The 19,007-nt window shown below is 40.3% G+C and overlaps 1 protein-coding gene and 1 long non-coding RNA gene across 7 annotated transcripts in view; one reads left to right on the forward strand and one right to left on the reverse strand.

Moving 5' to 3' along the window:
• The window catches only part of LRIG3 (leucine rich repeats and immunoglobulin like domains 3), a 46,678-nt gene extending 36,853 nt beyond the window's left edge, over positions 1 to 9,825 (reverse strand). For 3 of the 6 annotated variants that reach the window (XM_067697189.1, XM_067697186.1, XM_067697184.1), the window contains exons 1-3: positions 9,333 to 9,823; positions 3,536 to 3,607; positions 3,252 to 3,326 (exon numbers count right to left, since the gene is read on the reverse strand). In XM_067697189.1, coding sequence (XP_067553290.1) covers positions 3,252 to 3,326; positions 3,536 to 3,607; positions 9,333 to 9,568 — 383 coding nt within the window. In that variant the 5' untranslated portion in view covers positions 9,569 to 9,823. Of the gene's footprint in view, positions 1 to 998; positions 1,110 to 3,251; positions 3,327 to 3,535; positions 3,608 to 9,332 lie in introns of those variants that run through there. The other 3 variants (XM_067697188.1, XM_067697187.1, XM_067697190.1) reach the window with 3 other exon arrangements.
• A 5-nt stretch (positions 9,826 to 9,830) lies between these two features.
• The window catches only part of LOC137202134 (uncharacterized), a 457,223-nt gene continuing 448,046 nt past the window's right edge, over positions 9,831 to 19,007 (forward strand). Inside the window, exons 1-2 of the long non-coding RNA XR_010932464.1 lie at positions 9,831 to 10,115; positions 10,688 to 10,752. This is a non-coding gene — a long non-coding RNA (uncharacterized lncRNA). The remainder of the gene's footprint in view (positions 10,116 to 10,687; positions 10,753 to 19,007) is intronic.

A 19,007-nucleotide genomic window follows, 5' to 3' on the forward strand; every position in this document is an offset into this window, starting at 1 on the left:
TCAGTATTTGTAATAACCTCTCTAGAAGGATGATACTGTCATCTCTGAAAAAATGACAGGTTATGAAGAAAAGGATGGACTTGGGAGAAATGCTCTACCTTCGAGATAATAATGAAAAAAGGCTTATCTGGTTATGACAACTTGGCCTCTTCAGTAATTCAGAAATATGTATGTAATATCTGATCAGAATCTCAAGTAGATGTGTTAAAATGGATTTACTTGGGCCCCACCCAAACACATTAATTCAGAATCTCTAGGGATGGGGTCAGGAAATCTACATCTTCACCAGTAATCTAGGTCTCCCTTTGACATTCCTTCATGTAAACCTTTTCAAGTCTAAGATACCAGGCAAAGCACCTGCATGTTGGACGATACCATATAAACGATCAGTGTCAAGACAAGACCCAACTAGCTCTATTTTATGACCAATAAGGCCTCTTGTTCAACAGTAATGTTACATAACTTATGGATTCAAACCTGCCCTAACTCAGGTTACAGGTTTCAAAAATGTCCAAAGTTGGGCAGCTCGTGCAACATACAAGAAGCCAGAACTATCACATCTGGTAAAATCAACTCGCTTATGCCAGGTCAACGGTTTTAGTATATAGGCTCATTCCAAAAATTATTCCACTTCTTCCCTTAAAATATACCATCCTGCCATGTGTGGCTAGGAAATTAAGAAAAATAAACACAAAACACAAACCATGTTTTGCCCACAGCGTGCCAGTTGACTTCTGAGCTACTGCTGTGTGGGATTCAAAGGAAAGCAAGTCTATTCAGGTCTTTTACCTCCTGCAGATTCCCATGGTCAGAGATGAGCTTTGTTAATGGGGAAGTTGAATGCTAATCCAACCTTCATTCCAAGATGCTGGCATTCTACCAGGCCTCCCTGACATTATCAGAACTGGTCCCTAAGTGAATTCATCTCTGGCCATGGGTGACAACTGACCCAATATTAGTTGTTGGCTCCTGCAGCTGAGAGAAGAGGAAGGTCTTACCAGGTACAGTCTTCCCTGCATCCAGGCCGTCCAGCTGGCAGAGGCCCTCACCGCACAGAGCAGCAATGGTATAAGAAAGAAATCTTGACAGAAGTCAGATTGTCTTGGGAACTACTTGGAAAGATATGGGATTTAATTGTGGTGCTATAGCAAATTTCTAATCTGAGCCATGTTATGTGGTTTAACTTTTTTTCTTTTTTGAAATTTCAGAAATGTATTTAAGTACTGACTTTTGACTCTGGTTATTTTCAAGTGCTTCTATATAAACAAAAACAGTCTACCCTACGCAAGACAGAAATGAACAGTGCTTTAGAAACAATGACTATGTATTACGAAATCCAAAGAAGCCTACAGAAGAAACAAAACATTTACAGAAAAGAACAGCCAGAGAAGTGAATTTTTCAAGATATTTCACAGATATAAAAACAATGTTTACTATGCACATGGAATTAGCAGCCCCGTGACATAAATTACTCTTTGGAGAGTCTATGTGATCTAGGCAATAAATAGGATCTATCATTATATAAGAGGAACAAAGCAATCCCTGGTTAGATGTACTAAGACAAATTAAGGGGAAGAAAGTGAGATTATTCGAGTTCAGTAAAGTTTATTCAGCACTCACTAAAGTGAAACACAAACAAAAATATGGAGAAGAGTTCAGATGTTGAAGGTTTCTAGTTTTCTAATTACAAACTACAGCTTTAAAGTGTAAAAATCACTAGGCTATTTACTTCTCATCAAACTTTCTAATTTCCTTACAAGTTCTTACGCTTTCACCTCTATACCATGCCAAAGAGAAGATTGTTTTCCTCATCCCACCCAGATTCCCAAACTCTACTGCAGACCCTCTCAGCCATGAATCATGCAGTGACCCTCAAGACCCCCTGAACATGCTGACAGTATCTGCCAATACACAGGACAAGGACAGCAGGGCAAGGAAGTGGCATTCCCTGGGATTTAAATAGGCCCCAGTGGTCAAATGAGAATAGCTAAAGATGTTAAGGATACCCAAAGCAGTATTCCATTCAGACTCCAAAATTTTAAGCAATTGGGAAAGCCAAAACAGGTATTAATGCTAGCATAAAAACCTTTTTTAAATTCAGTGTTTATTTGTCAAATACCAACTGCTTTTTCTTTTATTCCTTTCTGTTTCTGATCTTTGGAAAAACCCCATCAGTATCAAATGTCACTTAGTTCTCATTCAGACAGAGGAAAGCAGACACAGGGGCTGTACCCGTGACTTAGCTGACCTGGGCCCTCAGTAAAAACAAACCTCTATAAACCACCAGATGTAAGCAATTGGGTAGTGATCACTGTAATTAATTGAACAGATTTCCTGAAATTTACTGTACAATTTCAACCCTCCTAACACCTTTCCCAGATACAACTAACAATGGTGCTTTTTTTCTTAAGTTGTTTGAAGGAGGAAAACATTTTAAACTTCAGTGGCTTAAATATATTTTTAAATTACTCAAGATTAAGGTGGTAGATTATTTAATTTTAGAAATCAAACCATGCTCATTCTAAATGCTGTCTTTAAAGGCCAGAAGTTAACATTATTCCAAAACATCTCCACTGCATGAATATAAACACGTGATCTGCCCTAATAATACACAAAATTTAACACAATTTTACTCTTATCTGAAAACTCAGAACTGCAAAATAACATGCAATGATATTTCTAACTTCAATGACCTATTGAATTTTAACTGTATCAAGTCGATATTTTGATTTGATGTTTCTGGACCTTGATTTCCACGGCAGGCGCCACACTTAAAAGAGGATAAAAGAGGATACCTCAGTGCTTCATTATCGACTCCATTTCTCCTCCCCAAATAACTCCGATCGTTCTCCACTAGGAATTATGTAATACCGGATCCACAGATCCCATGTAGACCATTGAGTGATAACCAGAATTTAAGTCCTAGTCACCATAATTAAATACATGTCCCTATGGGGTGAAGGTGGCTTCTCTGAGTCTTGAAGGCCACAGCAGCAATAACAGCATAGTGTTAAGTGTTCTTGTTACAATGATACTTAAAATTTAGGAGCGCGCGCGTGCGAGAGAGAGAGAGAGAGAGAGAGAGAGAGAGAGAGAGAGAGAGACAGGCTAGGAAACAAGTCAACCAGTTTAAAGGAAGCTTATTTTGCTTGTAAGATCTGTACTCTAGCCCATATGGAACTGCCCCCTCCCGCCCCCCCCCGCCCCGTCCCCGCAAACATACATTCAAAACCCTCCTAACGTTCACTTACAAGGAGAGAAGTGTAATATTTGCTGAGACTGGCCCTAGATTTGGAATGGTCTCCAATTCATTGTTGTTCAGTTTCCTATAAATGCCAAAAGAGAGAGAGAGAGAGAGAAGCAGATTATGCAATCTGTAATCCACAGAGGTGAAAACTTTATAACATTATTTAAAGATCCCTCCCAAGTTAAAAGTTTTAAATAATTCCCTGTAACCCAAACGTTCTTTACAATAAAATACTGTGATAGGTGGTACATTTGATTCCAACCACAAGCAGAAAGTAGCTGAACTCACACTTCTCGAAGGCTGTGAAGGTGGCTCGTGGAACTTGCCTTGATGAAAGACAATCTGTTGTGACTTAAGTCCCTATGAAAAAACAAAAATAAAATTATAAGTAGTTTCCAAAAATCACTAATAATGCTTAATGATGGGCAAGACAGAGTGGATTTATGAACTCCTCTCAACACTAGCGACAGCATAAGAAATAATTGGTCCATCCTGCCCATAAACGAGAGGGCAAACTCCAAAATACAAACTCTGAGGACAAAGTTAGTTCAGGAGGCTGGCAGATTCAAATGCTCCAAGCCCACAAATGTTTTAGGAGATGGGTTTTGGTCCAGGGTGAACAGATCCTTTGTGAACTGGTTGTTTTGCTTCGCCCTCCCCATCCACTACCAACTCCTCACTTCCACCTTGATATGATGAAGTCATAGCTTATGAAAACTGGCTAATTAGTCAGGTTGCTGAAACTAAAACCTCGAAAGAAACCTTATTATCACAAAACTAAGCATCAGAGTCCTTATTACAGTCAAAGTAGAAATTCCTTTTCACACATATTTGTTTCCCTGGGTTAAGGCAACAAATTGTTTAAAGTACTGCTGTGTGTGTGTGTGTGTGTGTGTGTGTGTGTGTGTGTGTGTGTTGAGCAGGTAGGAAACAACCCAAACTCTCTGCTTTCCTGAATTCTCCAAATCTCAGTATCTCAATATAATGTATAATTTAAACCACATCAACCACCTAACAAAGTTTAGTAGACTGTTCAGAAATCCGTGATCAGATTTCTTTTCAATTATTAAAATAAACCTGCCTCTAACTCAGAGACTCAATGTAACTTAGTAACCATTTCCATAGGACATCAACCGAACGCCTACGTATGCAGTATTCTAGGCTAGGACGTCAGCTCAGCATTGAGGATGAAAATGTGAAACAAAATCCGGCAAATACTTGGTTATATTGGTCAATACACTAAGCGCCTTCAAACTGGTCTAAGGAAAATGAAATGGCTGAACAGCTACTGAAAACCAGGCTGCCACACAGGATGGCTGAAAGCTCTCCCAGTGAAAGAGGCATACCCACCCTTCCTAGATTAACTCCTTCAGTGCTTAAACATGAAGAGTTTTTAATAACCGAAGTTAGAGATAACCAGACTTGATTGGAGAAAAGCAGGAACCATTTGCTATATATCAATACCTAAGTATGCCTCCCGCAACAAAAAAAAAGGCAGAGAAATCACATCCAGAGAAGCGCAGTGTTACTTTGTGCACATCCATTAGGGTAACAATTAGAAATCAGAGATCCTTTCAGTCTTTGAATTTTTGTTTTGACAATAAACCTGGATTTCTCTATTTCACCTAAAAGGAAAAAAAAAAAAATTTGCAAAAGGTTTTATTTGAAACATGTTTGCCTAAAGACCTACCAGACAGTAACAGACATGAGCAGATTTGTTCCGGTAGAGTTATAACATGAAAAAAAATCTGGCACAGTCTTTAAACTATAAAAATCCTGCAATTACAACCACTGCTGTGCATGCTCCCCACGCTGGAACCAGACACTTTCCCTCACGGCCCAGCTCGCATCCATCTGGAGTTCATCAAGGAAACCATGGGCCCCACGGCTCACGTTAGGATTCAGACAAAACCTGTGTGCTTTTAGCACCCCAGACAGTCACAGATTTCCCACAGGCTTTAAAAAACAACCGTGGAAAAGAGGTCTTCACCTGGGAGGTAGCCTGAATCAACAGAAAGGCTCATTTGGACCCACTCAACTAAAGAACGTTGCACTAAGCCTACAACTGCATCCCCTATTGTTTCAAGTGTTCAGTGGAAAAGGGGCACCCATCTGGCATTCCCAGCTCACACAGGTGATTTTCTTTTTGATTAGAAAAAACAAAAATTCCACTTTTCATTTCATTTTAAGGATTATTTCTCAGGGCAATCCGGTGAGGAAAAAAATAAAAAAATAAAAAGATTGCGTGCTTTCACTTTTTTTTTTTTTCCTGACCAGTAACAGGATGAAATCTCCAACAAAAGACCTGTAAAATGAGAAACTGTGCCTTCAGAGAACAGGGCACATGCTAGGGACCCCTCACTTCTGATCCAGAAGCAGGAGCTGGCAACCTTAAATATTTCAGTTATTGTGACACACTTCCATTCCAGTGCTGTGTGTACTATTAAAACCACATTATATGGGGAAGAAAAAAAAAAAATCATCCCTGAAGTGACTTTTACTGCTAAATACTTAAAGCCATGAAACTTTTAATGCACCTAAATTTAGATTTAATACAGTTTATGTTTCAGAAACGATTAAAGGATGCCATATTTTCCTAAATCTCCTTGTATTGCTTTTTATGGCTAGACCATTAAAAACAAATTCAACTTGTACAATGTCGATGTTTTCTTAAACCCCATTACATTCAATAAGGAAGGAAGATGCTTTGTTTTTTTAGATTTCCAGTAATGACCACCTTCCCCAGAAACCTTTCCTAAAAAACTTTTTGTAATGAGGTTAATAAATGGGAAAGGTGGCGAGGTAGGGAGGTGTGAACTATTTACCCAAAACTCAGCCGGCCAAACACTTGCAAACCAAACTCTACACAATAGAGAGAAGTCTCTTTTCCTGCATATTAGCAAGCGAATAAATATATATGGAAAATAATTAATATACAACATTTGGTTCCAGCTCTCATTTTCCTCCTTTTAGCATTTGGAAATCTGACTTCCAAGTCAAATTTTAAAATGCAAATCCAGCACAGCTTCTTAATCAATCCCACTGGGGCCTGCAGAGCTGCTAATTCAGCAGAAATCTGGAAGGCTGAAAAACAAAAAGCCAAGCTGTAGCTGTTTTAAGACACTGATCCAAAGTGACTCATAAATCAGCCTGCTATGTTCAAGTTTTAGTCTGGAAAATATAGAAAAACAGCTGTGAAAATCATAAGGACTAATACCCCTAACCCGAGCCCCAATTTTGGTACGAACCAGAGGATTTATAACAGGCAGACACTAAAGAAGCCACACCAGCAGAAAGTACCTTTCAGACTTTTTTTTGCCTGAGCCCAGCTAACTCAAAGCTTTCTATGTGAGAAAACAAATAGTTCTGAAATTCCATTGAGATTTTAATAATACTTGAAACTCTTCTTGATAATTGGGCAACTTTTCCCTCTTTTGGCTAAGTAAACATATTCTAACTAGCCCTCCTCTTTGGGCTCCCAACTCGTTGTAAGCACATACTCTAGATGTAAACTCCAGTCTGCTTTTAAAGGCAGTTGTAAGGAACGCTGAAAATACTGACTGTTTTAAGAGCCACTTTCATTAAAGGATTAAAAGTTCCTTTTTGAAAAGAGAACTAACTACAATATGACGATTTTACAGCTCAAACAATTCAACTTTTCACACATGGGATTCCTATGGCCATAAATTACAACTGAATAAACTGGAAAAAAATACACGCACACACGTACATTAAATAGATTAAGTTTTTAACTTACCAATTCAACAAATGAAACAAAAGCTAGACACCAAACTTTTTCTGAAGAGTGCTCTCAAGAAGTATTTCTAAGGAGAACTTTTACTTTAATTAACTGAGGAAAAGGAAGTTAAGATATGGGGAAGAACAATATGCATTTTTCTACTTATTTCTGAACTCTGGGAACAGTCTCCTTAAAAGCTTTTCAAATTATGTAAAATTTAAGAAGCAGCTATCTTATGCCTCCTGCTCCAAATACCGAGTTAAACAGAAGTTAAGGCTCAATTCCATGTATTTTTTCTGCTCCTTTCAAAGGTGGAGAAAGGAGACCTCTAGAGCTTCAGGCACAAACAAAAGAAACATTTACAATCAAGAATTTGGACCACATGGTTTGGTGACAACTACAAAGTCACACAAGTACAAGAATGACAGAGCTGTCCAATGAGTGATCACAGCAGGGTTTCTGACAACAGGCGTAGTGCTTATTTGTACAAGTGGAACTTATTTTCGCATACATTTAAGGAATGTGGACTTGTATTAAGACAATTTACTGCTGGCGGAAATGTAATTAAAGATTGTGCTAACCAAATAAACTGTAATTTGTTTTTAGTGTGCCACCAAATTATCTGCAAAACAAAATCCTAATTAGGTCAGCTACTTTTAAGACCAGGTTTGAATAGGTATCAAACCCCTTTTGGTTTAACTCAACTTCTAATCAAGAGCAATACAGTTTGTTTTTTTTTAAGACATCCAATTTTTAAAAGAGATATTCACACACAAAAATATACTGCACCCTGGCATGATCCGATAGGCCACTTAACATTGAGAAACTACTGAATATAAGTTAGACCTGGTGAATGATTTGAGCATTTCTAAACACACCCCAGGAAGCACTGTATTCTTTCTCTTTCTCATCCCTCTATTATTCATACGTGTTCACCTCCAGTCATTCAAATGTTCAGTTCCATATGATGTCAATAGAGCCATTCACATCTCATGAATAAGGCAACATGACCTCCACAAGAGGCAATTGAACAGAATTAGCCACAACTAATTGAAAGTCTTCCTGCTTTAGGTTAAAGTCCTTATCTCCTTCTTCAACTGTAATAAAAACTACTAAACAAGACATCCCATGATAAGAGATTACATATCAACCTAAAACTCTCTACTTCTACTTTTTTTTTTATTAAACTGAGGCATATTGACACAAAGAATATGCTTTTGATGGTCCACAGTTCTACAAATAAAGACTTTGATGAGCACAATGATTTAAAAACACAATTTCTTAAACTACCTGATCAAACTTCCTACCACTATTATTTGGATGTTAGGACAGTCGACTAGAGTTGTTTCCAGAGTTTCAAATTTCCACTGCAATTCTGCTACAGCCAAATCTCAGCATTAAGGATGGACTGCACTTTTGTTATTTTAACAGGATAGCTACTTTGAAAAAAAAGAAACACAAGTTTTGACTGTTTACATTTTGCACCAATCTTCCAACTTTAACAAAAAGAGAGTGGGAGAGAACAAGATGACATTTGGAACTAAACTACATTTTCTTCCTCGTTCTGGCAGTTGGCAGTGATTTCAGGTTTTCGGACTTCACATCTAGCATCCCCAAACTTGCATAACAGCACCCAGCGCTCTCTCCTAAACCTTCTGGACCTGCTGAGAAGCTACATAAATCACGCTCTCGGTTCTGAAACAACTCTAGTTCCTTCCCTTCCTTATCCATTGATCACTCTTGCCAACTTCTTACAGTTTGGTCGAAGAGGGGAATTTACTAATGCGAAATTAAGCCCAGGGTAAAGAACAACAAAAGGATGTCCACCACAGCTTGGACAGTGACCTAACTCTGTAGAGGGGGCTTCCCAAACGAAAGGAGCGCGTTCGATTACTAGTTGGGAACGCGAAAAGTGGCATGAACCTGTTAGAAACTATTGAGCCGCGGGATCATCCTCTCAAAGTGAGAACTGCGAACTCAGGGCGGCAGCAGGTTGCCAACTCTCCCGCCCCGGCCTGGCAGGGCGCGCATCTGAGCCCCCTAGGCGAGCTCCAGGCGCAGGACGTCGATTCTGCCCCTGGGAGTTGTCAGCGGCTGCATCCCCTCGCCCACCTGCGGCCGGGTGGGGCGCTCTCAGGGCCCACCTGCGCGGCCCGCCAGGCGCCGGGGGATGGAGGGAGACTGAGGCCCGGTCGGCTCCTTTTCCATCTCCGCGGAGGGCCGCTGGAGGCCTGGGCCAAGAGGAGGTGCCCTGGAAAAAGCTGCTGCGCGCCGAGCATCCTGGCCCCTCGCCCGCAGTCCCGAATCTCGAGTGGCTCCCCCTCCGCCCTCAGGAAGAATACTTACAGCCGAGCGACCCAGGGCGGGAGCGGCTCGGGCAGACGCGACAGCCGCTGGCGACTGCAGTCCAGAAGGTCCCCGAGGCAGCGGCACGGAACGGGGCACCGGTGCTCTGCGCCGACCCCAGAAGGCGGCCCCAGGGCCCCGCGGCCGCCGCCCTCGGCAGGGCCCGCGCATCCCAGCACCGCGCACAGCAGCAATCCCAGAGCCGCCGCGGGCGCGCGGAACGTCGGCGCGCCCATCGCGGTCCTGCAGTCCCTCGCTCTGACCCGGGATCCGCGCCGGCGCGCGCTCGGGGCCCTGCACCAACTTCCAGTCCTCTAACGCTCCCAGGTAAACCCCTTTCTTTTAGTCCTGGCAGTAAAGTTCTTTCATGCCCCGGGGAAGCGAGAGGGAAACCGAAAAGAACGGCCAGCTGCGGCAGAGTTGCAGTGGGAGCAGCGTCCGCGCGCCAAGGCCTCTCCTCGCCCGCAAAAGAAACTTTTTCGCCTCCTCCCCTCAGCGGAGCGCCAGGTCCCCGCGCGGCGGAGCCGCCAAGGCCCGCGCGAGCCCATTGGCCTGCTGGGCGCTTCGCCCCCGTGGCCACGTGACAATAACAAGGCTCCCGCCCCGGGTCGGAGCGCTGAGAAAGCGGAGCTGAGATTGTAGGAAATTCCGAGTTACATTTTCCAGCCTCTCGGGCCAGAAGTCTCCACTACGTCCTGGGAAACATATATCAAATGGAGTTGAAGAGAAAAAGGGAGTGAGCAACCAAGTGAGCAAATATTAGGCCAGCTCTCGGAGTTGGAGGTATTTGGGGGCACTTAAGGGGAGTAAAGTTAGTTCTGTTATTAGGAAACCTTGCATTCCAAATTTTAAAATAAGTATAAATTATCCTACTATTCACAGAGGAAACAATGGTTTCAATAAAAATACAGTTGTTGGTTTTTTTTAACATTAACACTGGTCGCGTTTTTTCCGGATGTCAGTTCCAAAAGTAAAAAGAGTAATAAAATGAAAAAGTCATGGTATTGGAAATGGTATATTGAGTTACAAATAGACAGCGTTAGTGCATTGGATAGAGCTGGGGAGAAATTATGGGAAATGACCTTCTAATATACCGTGATGGCAATCACAGATCGCACGCCATAGGTACAAATAATAAAAGTAGTCACCATAATATTTCAAAGCCAAATGAAAACAAGGACCTTGCAGGAAAAATTAATATATGCACCATGGTTCACCTGTGCCTTGAGTGATGACAAATCCTGATTGAGAGTGCTACCAGGCTAGAAGTAGTACTTGCTGGATCCCTCCGCCAGGGGAGGATTCAGGCCTACAGGACTTGCCAGTGAAGTCTGTGCCTTGTCTTACTCTTGCAGGTGATTGAGCCCACAGGAAATGATGGAGACCTCAGAGATCATCTGGGAACACCCTCCTCCTCTGGGTGAGGAGCTACACTTGTTTGTGGCAAAAACTGAAAACTTACTTTTATACTTTCACCTCTGCACATTGTTTCTTGCATGTTGTCTGCCAAAGCATGCTTTGGGCTGCTTAAACTGCTCATTATTGAGGAGTGGAGATCGCTTGGAGAGTTGAGACTTGAACTCCAACTCATGCCCATTGATTTCCACTGTGGCAAATTACCTGTATGAACACACCATTCACGAGGGCGGGAAAAGACTCAACTGTGAAGTTGAGGCACACCACTTTAGATATGATACCCCATCCTCTTCTTTCCAGCTACTGTTAACATCCACCCCACCGCCTTTTTTTTTTTTTTGATGATGTACAATTAGAAAATATTTATAATGAGGGTACTTCAGTTTTGAGTTATTATTTTGCCTGCTTGGGAGTGTCAAGGCACACCCCAGTCATGGTATGGATTTTCCAGCCCAGTCTCTCTCATCTATTTCATATAAGGAAAATCAGGCTTAGTGCATTGGAGTTTTTAAAAAGAAGAAAGATGCCATTATACATGTGCCATTAGATGTAGGCATGGTGCCACGAGTATGGTGGCCTGCTCATTGATGTGTCACGCATGTGACAGATGATCAGAAATTGGGTACCATTTGGGGGGGGTTGGCTCATTTTCTTTCCCCATTCTATACGCTCCTTATATTACTTCATCTTCTTTTGTGAATTGCATTTACATCCATATTCTGATATTTACCACAACTATATTTCTAGCCCAGATCTTTCTCCTAAACTCTAGACGCACGTATTTCAGCCACCTGTAGGTTGTCTCAAATTGAATGTTCAAATGTAACAACATATCTAGAATTAAATTTCACCACCCCTGAAACTTACTCCTTTTCCTCCTGAGTTCACTATCTCAAGGAATGATACCTGCCTCCATTCAGATGACTACTGCCCCAGAAGCCTAATTCACATTTCCTCATTCTCACCACCACCCCTACCATCAATCAATTAGCAAGTCCTAATGAAGGTAGCAACTAAATATATCTCCTATCTCTATAGACATTATGCAAACTCAGCCCCCTATCAGCTTCTTGCTTGGATTACTGACACAGCCTCTTTCCTGTCTGGCATTCCAGTCCTTTCTCCACAGTGCAGTCAAGTGATACCCCAGAAGCTCAAATCTGCTTCTGTGACTCAACTGCCTAATTCCTTTCTCTTGCTCCCATTGTCCTCAAAGTAAAGCTTAAATTCTTTAGAGTGACTTATGCAGCGTTTTTGTGTGCTTGGCCTCTACTTACCTCTTTAACTCATTTTATTTGCTCATCTCTCTTTTACTCCAGGACCTATCTGCAGTTTTCTCCCCATGCTGTGCTCTTTCCATTTGGCCTTCCTTCACATGCTGGTCCCTCTGTCCAGATCATTCTCTGCCCCTCTTTTGTCTGATTGGTTGGCCCTTCGGCTTAAGCATCCCTCTTTTGGAGAAGGTTTTCCTGAGTCCTGTTTTAGCTATCCCTCGAATGCACTCCCAGCACATCCGGTATTCACTGGAATGTAATTGGTCATTTTCACTTTAGTACTTACTAAATAATGCTTAATGTGTGATAATGACTTTCCATGTAGCCATGTATCCTATATATCCTTTACGGGTTTTACCAGTTACGTGATGTTGATTAAGTTGCTTAAATTTTCAGTACCTCAGTTTCTTCATCTGTAAGTTGGGGATACAATAAACACTCTCTTATCTGATTTTCATTTATCAGTTTACTGGATTAGCTGTTATTCTCTGTTCCCCCTCTAAGATTTATGGACTAATGCCTAAGACTAGCTGAAATCTAGTGGCTACCGGCCCCTCCCCAGTCCTCTCTTCGCAAGTTTGCTCCTACCCACTGGAGTTCCAGTCTTGTTTATATCTATAATTACACAATTAAATATTGCATCTACCAGAAGTAACTTCATTTCTATGATAATGAATTTGAAGCTTTGGAAAGATTCTTTACAGGTAATCACTAACGTGCAATGCTGTCAGATTAGATTTGGGTGAGACAGTTGTAAAAACTGGGGAGACATTAGAAATCTAGATTTCTTCACACACCTTGCTTTGCAAGCATCTTTAAGTTCTTGTTCCACTTTAAAGGCATCATAATTGGGAATCAATTAGCAGAGGATGTTTTATGGGTGTGGCTTGTGCTTGCTCAGAAGTTCACATAGTTTTTGAGAGAGCAAACTATGATGATACAGAAAGTCATTGTCGCACATTAAATATAGCTATTCTCCATCTCAGTATATCCTGAACCATTCAGTCAATAGAAAGACGAACTAGTGCAACATGGAAACTTTAAATCAATGTAATATTTTCACAAACTAAGATTTCCCAAACCCTTCACAAACTACAGGGCAGAACCTCCATGGCGTGTCTCCCTGAGCAGGTGAGGACTGAATGTCTTTGAGGTCTCTCACAGCCCTGTGCAGTTTCTTTTAGTACCTAAACAATAGGGATGAAGACACAGTGCCAGGAAAGATGGTCTGTATTAGAGGGAAAAAAGGAACATACAATTTTGTTTAATCTCCCCAAATTTATCAGTGAATAACTGTGACCCCCAAAACAGCCTTAATGTATCACTGAATTCTCTGATCCTCTCATGGTGTAGTTATTCTGTAGTTATTCACAATAACTACATACACGCGCATGCGCGCGCACACACACACACACACACACACACACACACACACAGGGTGCAGTAGTATCAAATGGCAATTTTCAGCTCTTGTGGCTAGTCTTTCATAAACAAGGATTTAGTGTGAGGTGATCAGATTCATTTTGAATGTAGGTCTTTTAACGTTTGGATTAAAATGCGATCACGTGTTGAATTTCTCTACTCCTTAGAGGTTTATACAGGTTAACTGGGTAGTTGAAAATTGACTCTCCATTGGAAATGATCTAAATCACACTGGACAGTTTCTCATTTATAACTTTGTCTTGGAGAATGGCAAGGTCCATCTATTTTCTAAACAGCCTCCCACCCTCCATTCTGTGGTTAGTACAACTCAGCCCCAGTGCTCTTTTCAGTTTTCCTGTTTTTTTTTTTTTTCTCCCTCTGGCAAGTGTGAGACTTTCTTATCTTGAGTGCTGGCAAGGGCAATGACTCACCGATAAAAAGTAATAGAGGTGCTAAGCTGTCAGTTTTAACATCCAAGGACAAGAATGAAAGCTAAACACTCAGTACTTGCTTTATCATTACAATGAATGACACAGTTTGTGTAAGTGTGAACTGTGAAAAAGGAAAAGAGATAAGGCAAAGGAGGAAGAAAAGCACAAAAATCCCCAGATACTGATGCCAAAAGCAAATGTTGCTGTACTCTGTAACCTAACCATATCTTTCCCATTCATTAAGGCATTTTAGAAGAAATAGAGAGCCTCCTTTTCTCACAAAAAAGTTACCATGCTTCACTTAAAGAGCAGGAGAAGAGAATCTTACTTTGCAAAAACGCTGCAATGAACATGTTTGAACTCTTTAGAAAATATTTAGAAAAATGAAGATAGCCACGCATCTGTTTCTCTCAAGTTGGCCAATTGTGGGAAATTGCTTGAATTGAGAACAATGTTATCTGCGTGTTCACTTAACTATAAATTAAACATATGATACCTTTTATTTTACTCATTTCTCAAGTCACCCGCTAGGAATAATATGTGCCCTGAGGAAAACTCATATGGTGGACAAAACTGGGGTCCCTGGAAATCACCTCAGTGGAGGCTAGAGCTGCTGGGAGCTGGGAGCCCTGTGGTGGAGGTGGGAAATGGGTGAAGGCTCACAGCGGCTGTGACCCTCAGATTTTTCTCAATGGTGAGTGTCCTTCCCCAGGAACAGAGCATTTCTGTGTGTGGTCTTCAAATTTCTCCACTCCTTTAAGGACCTCAGGATATTTTCACTTCTTCCTACCCTGTTCCATGTCTTCCTCTAGCCAGCAGCAATACTAAGACTCCCCTGGGAATCTCAACACATAGATAATAGCCCACCCTGTCAGAAATGCAGAAATCCAAATGCTTGAGAATTTGTTACAGGGGCTGCAAGGTGGTCCCAAGTCTGACACTGAGGTCAGAAGCCCTGTAACTTTGGCTGACCGAACAACTCTATGCTTCATTTTCTTTACCTGTAAAACAGGGTGACGAATGTTACATCAGTACACTATAAAGCTCCTGATAGATTCTAGTGACTATTACTTAACTCTCAGATTGCTGCTTTCTTTTCATTATTCGGGGAGATAAAGTGAGTTAACTACAGAAACATTCTCCTGCTGGGATTATTGACCAAAAGAATGTTGGAATTAAATAAACCCTCAACTATTTGTCCTAAGTAACAGGAGGGAAAGAATTAATGCTAAGATGGAAAACAAACCAAAAACATTTTTTAACTTTCATATAAAACCCTTAATTTGTGTGTTAGGACAGCATACTGTACAGATCCTGAGATATTTTAATAGGAATTTTGTCATGCCGTATCAGAAAGTTACTGTATAACTCAATTTGTTATGATTTGTGCCATGAGGTCAAAAAGAATGATTAGGCATATTTACTAAAAATATTCCCATATCCCTCCTGGGAACTTTTCTGAAGAATATTTTTCTCCCACTTCTTAGATGAACAATTGGCCTATATACTAAGAATTCATTTGCATTTCCAAACCAGAAGAGGGCTTATACATGAGTTACTTACTGCTTTTATTTATAGTTTCATTCTCTTACACATTGGATATTCACCCAGGCCTGACTATCAAATTATTAAGGTGACTTTGTCATGAATATTCTCAAAATCAGGTTCCCTGAATTCAAAACTCTGTATCTGTCCCTAAATCTAAGAATCACTATCAAGCTACAGAATTCCCAATATTGTTCTGTGCAAGTATTTTCAAATAGAGAATGAAGAAGGATTTTCAGCTTTATGGGGTCCCTTTCAACATGACATTGTGCTCCTATTACACTGAGGCAGAACAAATACTTTGCTGCTAAAATCGTAAGTTTTTAGCCCAGAGATTTACACACTTCTATTATGTTTAAACATACATACAAAAAGATTTCCAGGGAAATACTGACACAGAGCATGAAGAAGCTTTCAAGGGGACCTTGCTTATCTCCTTGCCCCCAGCACAACCAAGTCTGCAGCAGGCAGCCTCCTCCACTCCCATGGCAGTGATTTCAGACTTGAACAACCTTTTCAGTCTGAGCATTTATCTTTAGAACCCACATAAATGAATTCCTTCTGCTCTCTTGCTGCCATTTGAGCTTTTCTGCTTCTTCTGGGCAAAACAGAAGCTATTACCAGAAATAGTCCTTAGCTTTCCTCTTTGCAGATTAAATAATTGCAGTTCTTTTTTTAAATTTTATATTGGAATATAGTTGATTAACAATGTTGTGTTAGTTTCAGATGTACAGCAAAGTGATTCAGTTATACATATACATGTATCTATTCTTTTTCAAATTCTTTTCCCATTTAGGTTATTACATAATATTGAGCAGAGTGCCCTGTGCTATATAGTAGGATCTTGTAGGTTATTTTAAATATAGCAGTGTGTATATGTCAATCCCAAACTCCCAATCTATCCCTCCCCCCTACCCACCCCCCCACCTGCCCCCAGTATCCATAAGTTCGTTCTCTAAGTCTTTGAGCCTGTTTCTCTTTTGTAAATAAGTTCATTTGCATCATTTTTTTTTTACATTCCCCATATAAGCGATATCATATGAGTGTGGCTTTGTCTGACTTACTTCACTTAGTATGATAATCTCTAGGTCCATACATGGTGCTGCAAATGGCATTATTTCATTCTTTTTAATGGCTGAGTAATATTCCACTGTATATGTGTACCACATCTTCTTTATCCATTCATTTGTCAATGGACATTTAGGTTGCTTCCATGTCGTGGCTACTGTAAACAGCGCTACAGTGAACACTGGGATGCACGTATCCTTTAGAACTGTGTTTTTTTCTCAATATATGCCCAGGAGTGGGATTGCTGGATCAGATGATAGCTCTATTTTTAGTTTTTTAAGGAACCTCCATATGGTTCTCCATAGTGGTTGTACCAGTTTACATTCCTACCAGCAGTGCATGAGGTTTCCCTTTTCTCCACACCCTCTCCAGGATTTATTGTTTGTAGACTTTTTGATGATGGCCATTCTGACCGGTGTGAGGTGATACCTCATTGTAGTTTTGATTTGCATTTCTCAAATAATTAGCAATGTTGAGCATCTTTTCATGTGCCTCTTGGCCATCTGTATGTCTTCTTTGCAGAAATGTATATTTAGGTCTTCTAATTGCAGTTTTTTAAAAATTGTAGAATTTTATTTATTTACTTATACAGCAGGTTCTTATTAGTTATCCATTTTATACATATTACTGTATATATGTCAATCCCAATCTCCCAGTTCATCCCACCATCCCACCTCTGCCACTTTCCCCGCTTGGTGTCCATGTTTCTTCTCTACATCTGGTCTCAACTTCTGCCCTGCACCAGTTCATCGGTACCATTTTTCTAGGTTCCACATATATGCTTTAATATACGATATTTGTTTTTCTCTTTCTGACTTACTTCACTCTGTATGACAGTCTCTAGATCCATCCACTTCTCAACAAATGACCCAATTTCATTCATTTTTATGGCTGAGTAATATTCCATTGTATATATGTACCACAACTTTTTTATCCATTCGTCTGTTGATGGGCATTTAGGTTGCTTCCATGACCTTGCTATTGTAAATAGTGCTGCAATGAACACTGGCTGCATGTGTCTTTTTGAATTACGGTTTTCTCTGGGTATATGCCCAGTAGTAGGATTCCTGGGTCATATGGTAATTCTATTTTTAGTTTTTTAAGGAACCTCCATATTGTTCTCCATAGTGGCTGTTTCAATTGACATTCCCACCAACAGTGCAAGAGGGTTCCTTTTCTCCACACCCCCTCCAGCATTTGTTGTTTGTAGATTTTCTGATGATGCCCATTCTAACCGGTGTGAGGTGATACCTCATTGTAGTTTTGATTTGCATTTCTCTAATAATTAGTGATGTTGAGCAGCTTTTCATGTGCTTCTTGGCCATCTCTATGTCTTCTTTGGAGAAATGTCTATTTAGGTCTTCTGCCCATTTTTGGATTGGGTTGTTTGTTTCTTTAATATTGAGCTTAATGAGCTGTTTATATATTTTGGAGATTAATCCTTTGTTCATTGATTCGTTTGCAAATATTTTCTCCCATTCTGAGCGTTGCCTTTTCGTCTTATTTATGGTTTCCTTTGCTGTGCAAAAACTTTGAAGTTTCATTAGGTCCCATTTGTTTATTTTTGTTTTTATTTCCATTACTCTAGGAGGTGGATCAAAAAAGGTCTTGCTGTGATTTATGTCAAAGAGTGTTCTTCCTATGTTTTCCTCTAAGAGTTTTATAGTGTCCAGTCTTACATTTAGGTCTCGAATCTATTTTGAGTTTATTTTTGTGTATGGTGTTAGGGAGTGTTCTAATTTCATTCTTTTATATGTAGCTGTCCAGTTTTCCCAGCACCACTTACTGAAGAGACTGTCTTTTATCCATTGTATATGCTTGCCTCCTTTGTCATAAGTTAGTTGACCATAGGTGCCTGGGTTTATCTCTGGCTTTGCTATCTTGTTCCATTGATCTATGTTTCTGTTTTTGTGTCAGTACTGTATTGTCTTGATTACTGTAGCTTTGTAGTATAGTCTGAAGTCAGGGAGTCTGATTCCTCCAGCTCCGTTTTTTTCCCTCAAGACTGCTTTGGCTATTCAAATTTGTGTCCCCATACAAATTTTAAGATTTTTTGTTCTAGTTCCATAAAAAATGCCATTGGTAATTTGATAGGGAGTGCATTGAATCTATAGATTGCGTTGGGTAGTATAGTCATTTTCACAATATTGATTCTTCCAATCCAAGAACATGGTATGTCTCTCCATCTGTTGGTATCATCTTTAATTTCTTTCATCAGTGTCTTATAGTTTTCTGCATACAGGTCTTTTGTCTCCCAGGTAGGTTTATTCCTAGGTATTTTATTCTTTTTGTTGCAATGGTAAATGGAAGTGTTTCCTTAATTTCTCTTTCAGATTTTTCATGATTAGTGTATAGGGATGCAAGAGATTTCTGTGCATTAATTTTGTATCCTGCAACTTTACCAAATTCATTGATTAGCTCTAGTAGTTTTCTGGTGGCATTTTTAGGGTTCTCTATGTATAGTATCATGTCATCTGCAAACAGTGACAGTTTTACTTCTTCTTTTCCAATTTGTATTC

The sequence above is a fragment of the Pseudorca crassidens genome, chromosome 11, assembly GCF_039906515.1.
Source record: "Pseudorca crassidens isolate mPseCra1 chromosome 11, mPseCra1.hap1, whole genome shotgun sequence".
Taxonomy (NCBI): domain Eukaryota; kingdom Metazoa; phylum Chordata; class Mammalia; order Artiodactyla; family Delphinidae; genus Pseudorca; species Pseudorca crassidens.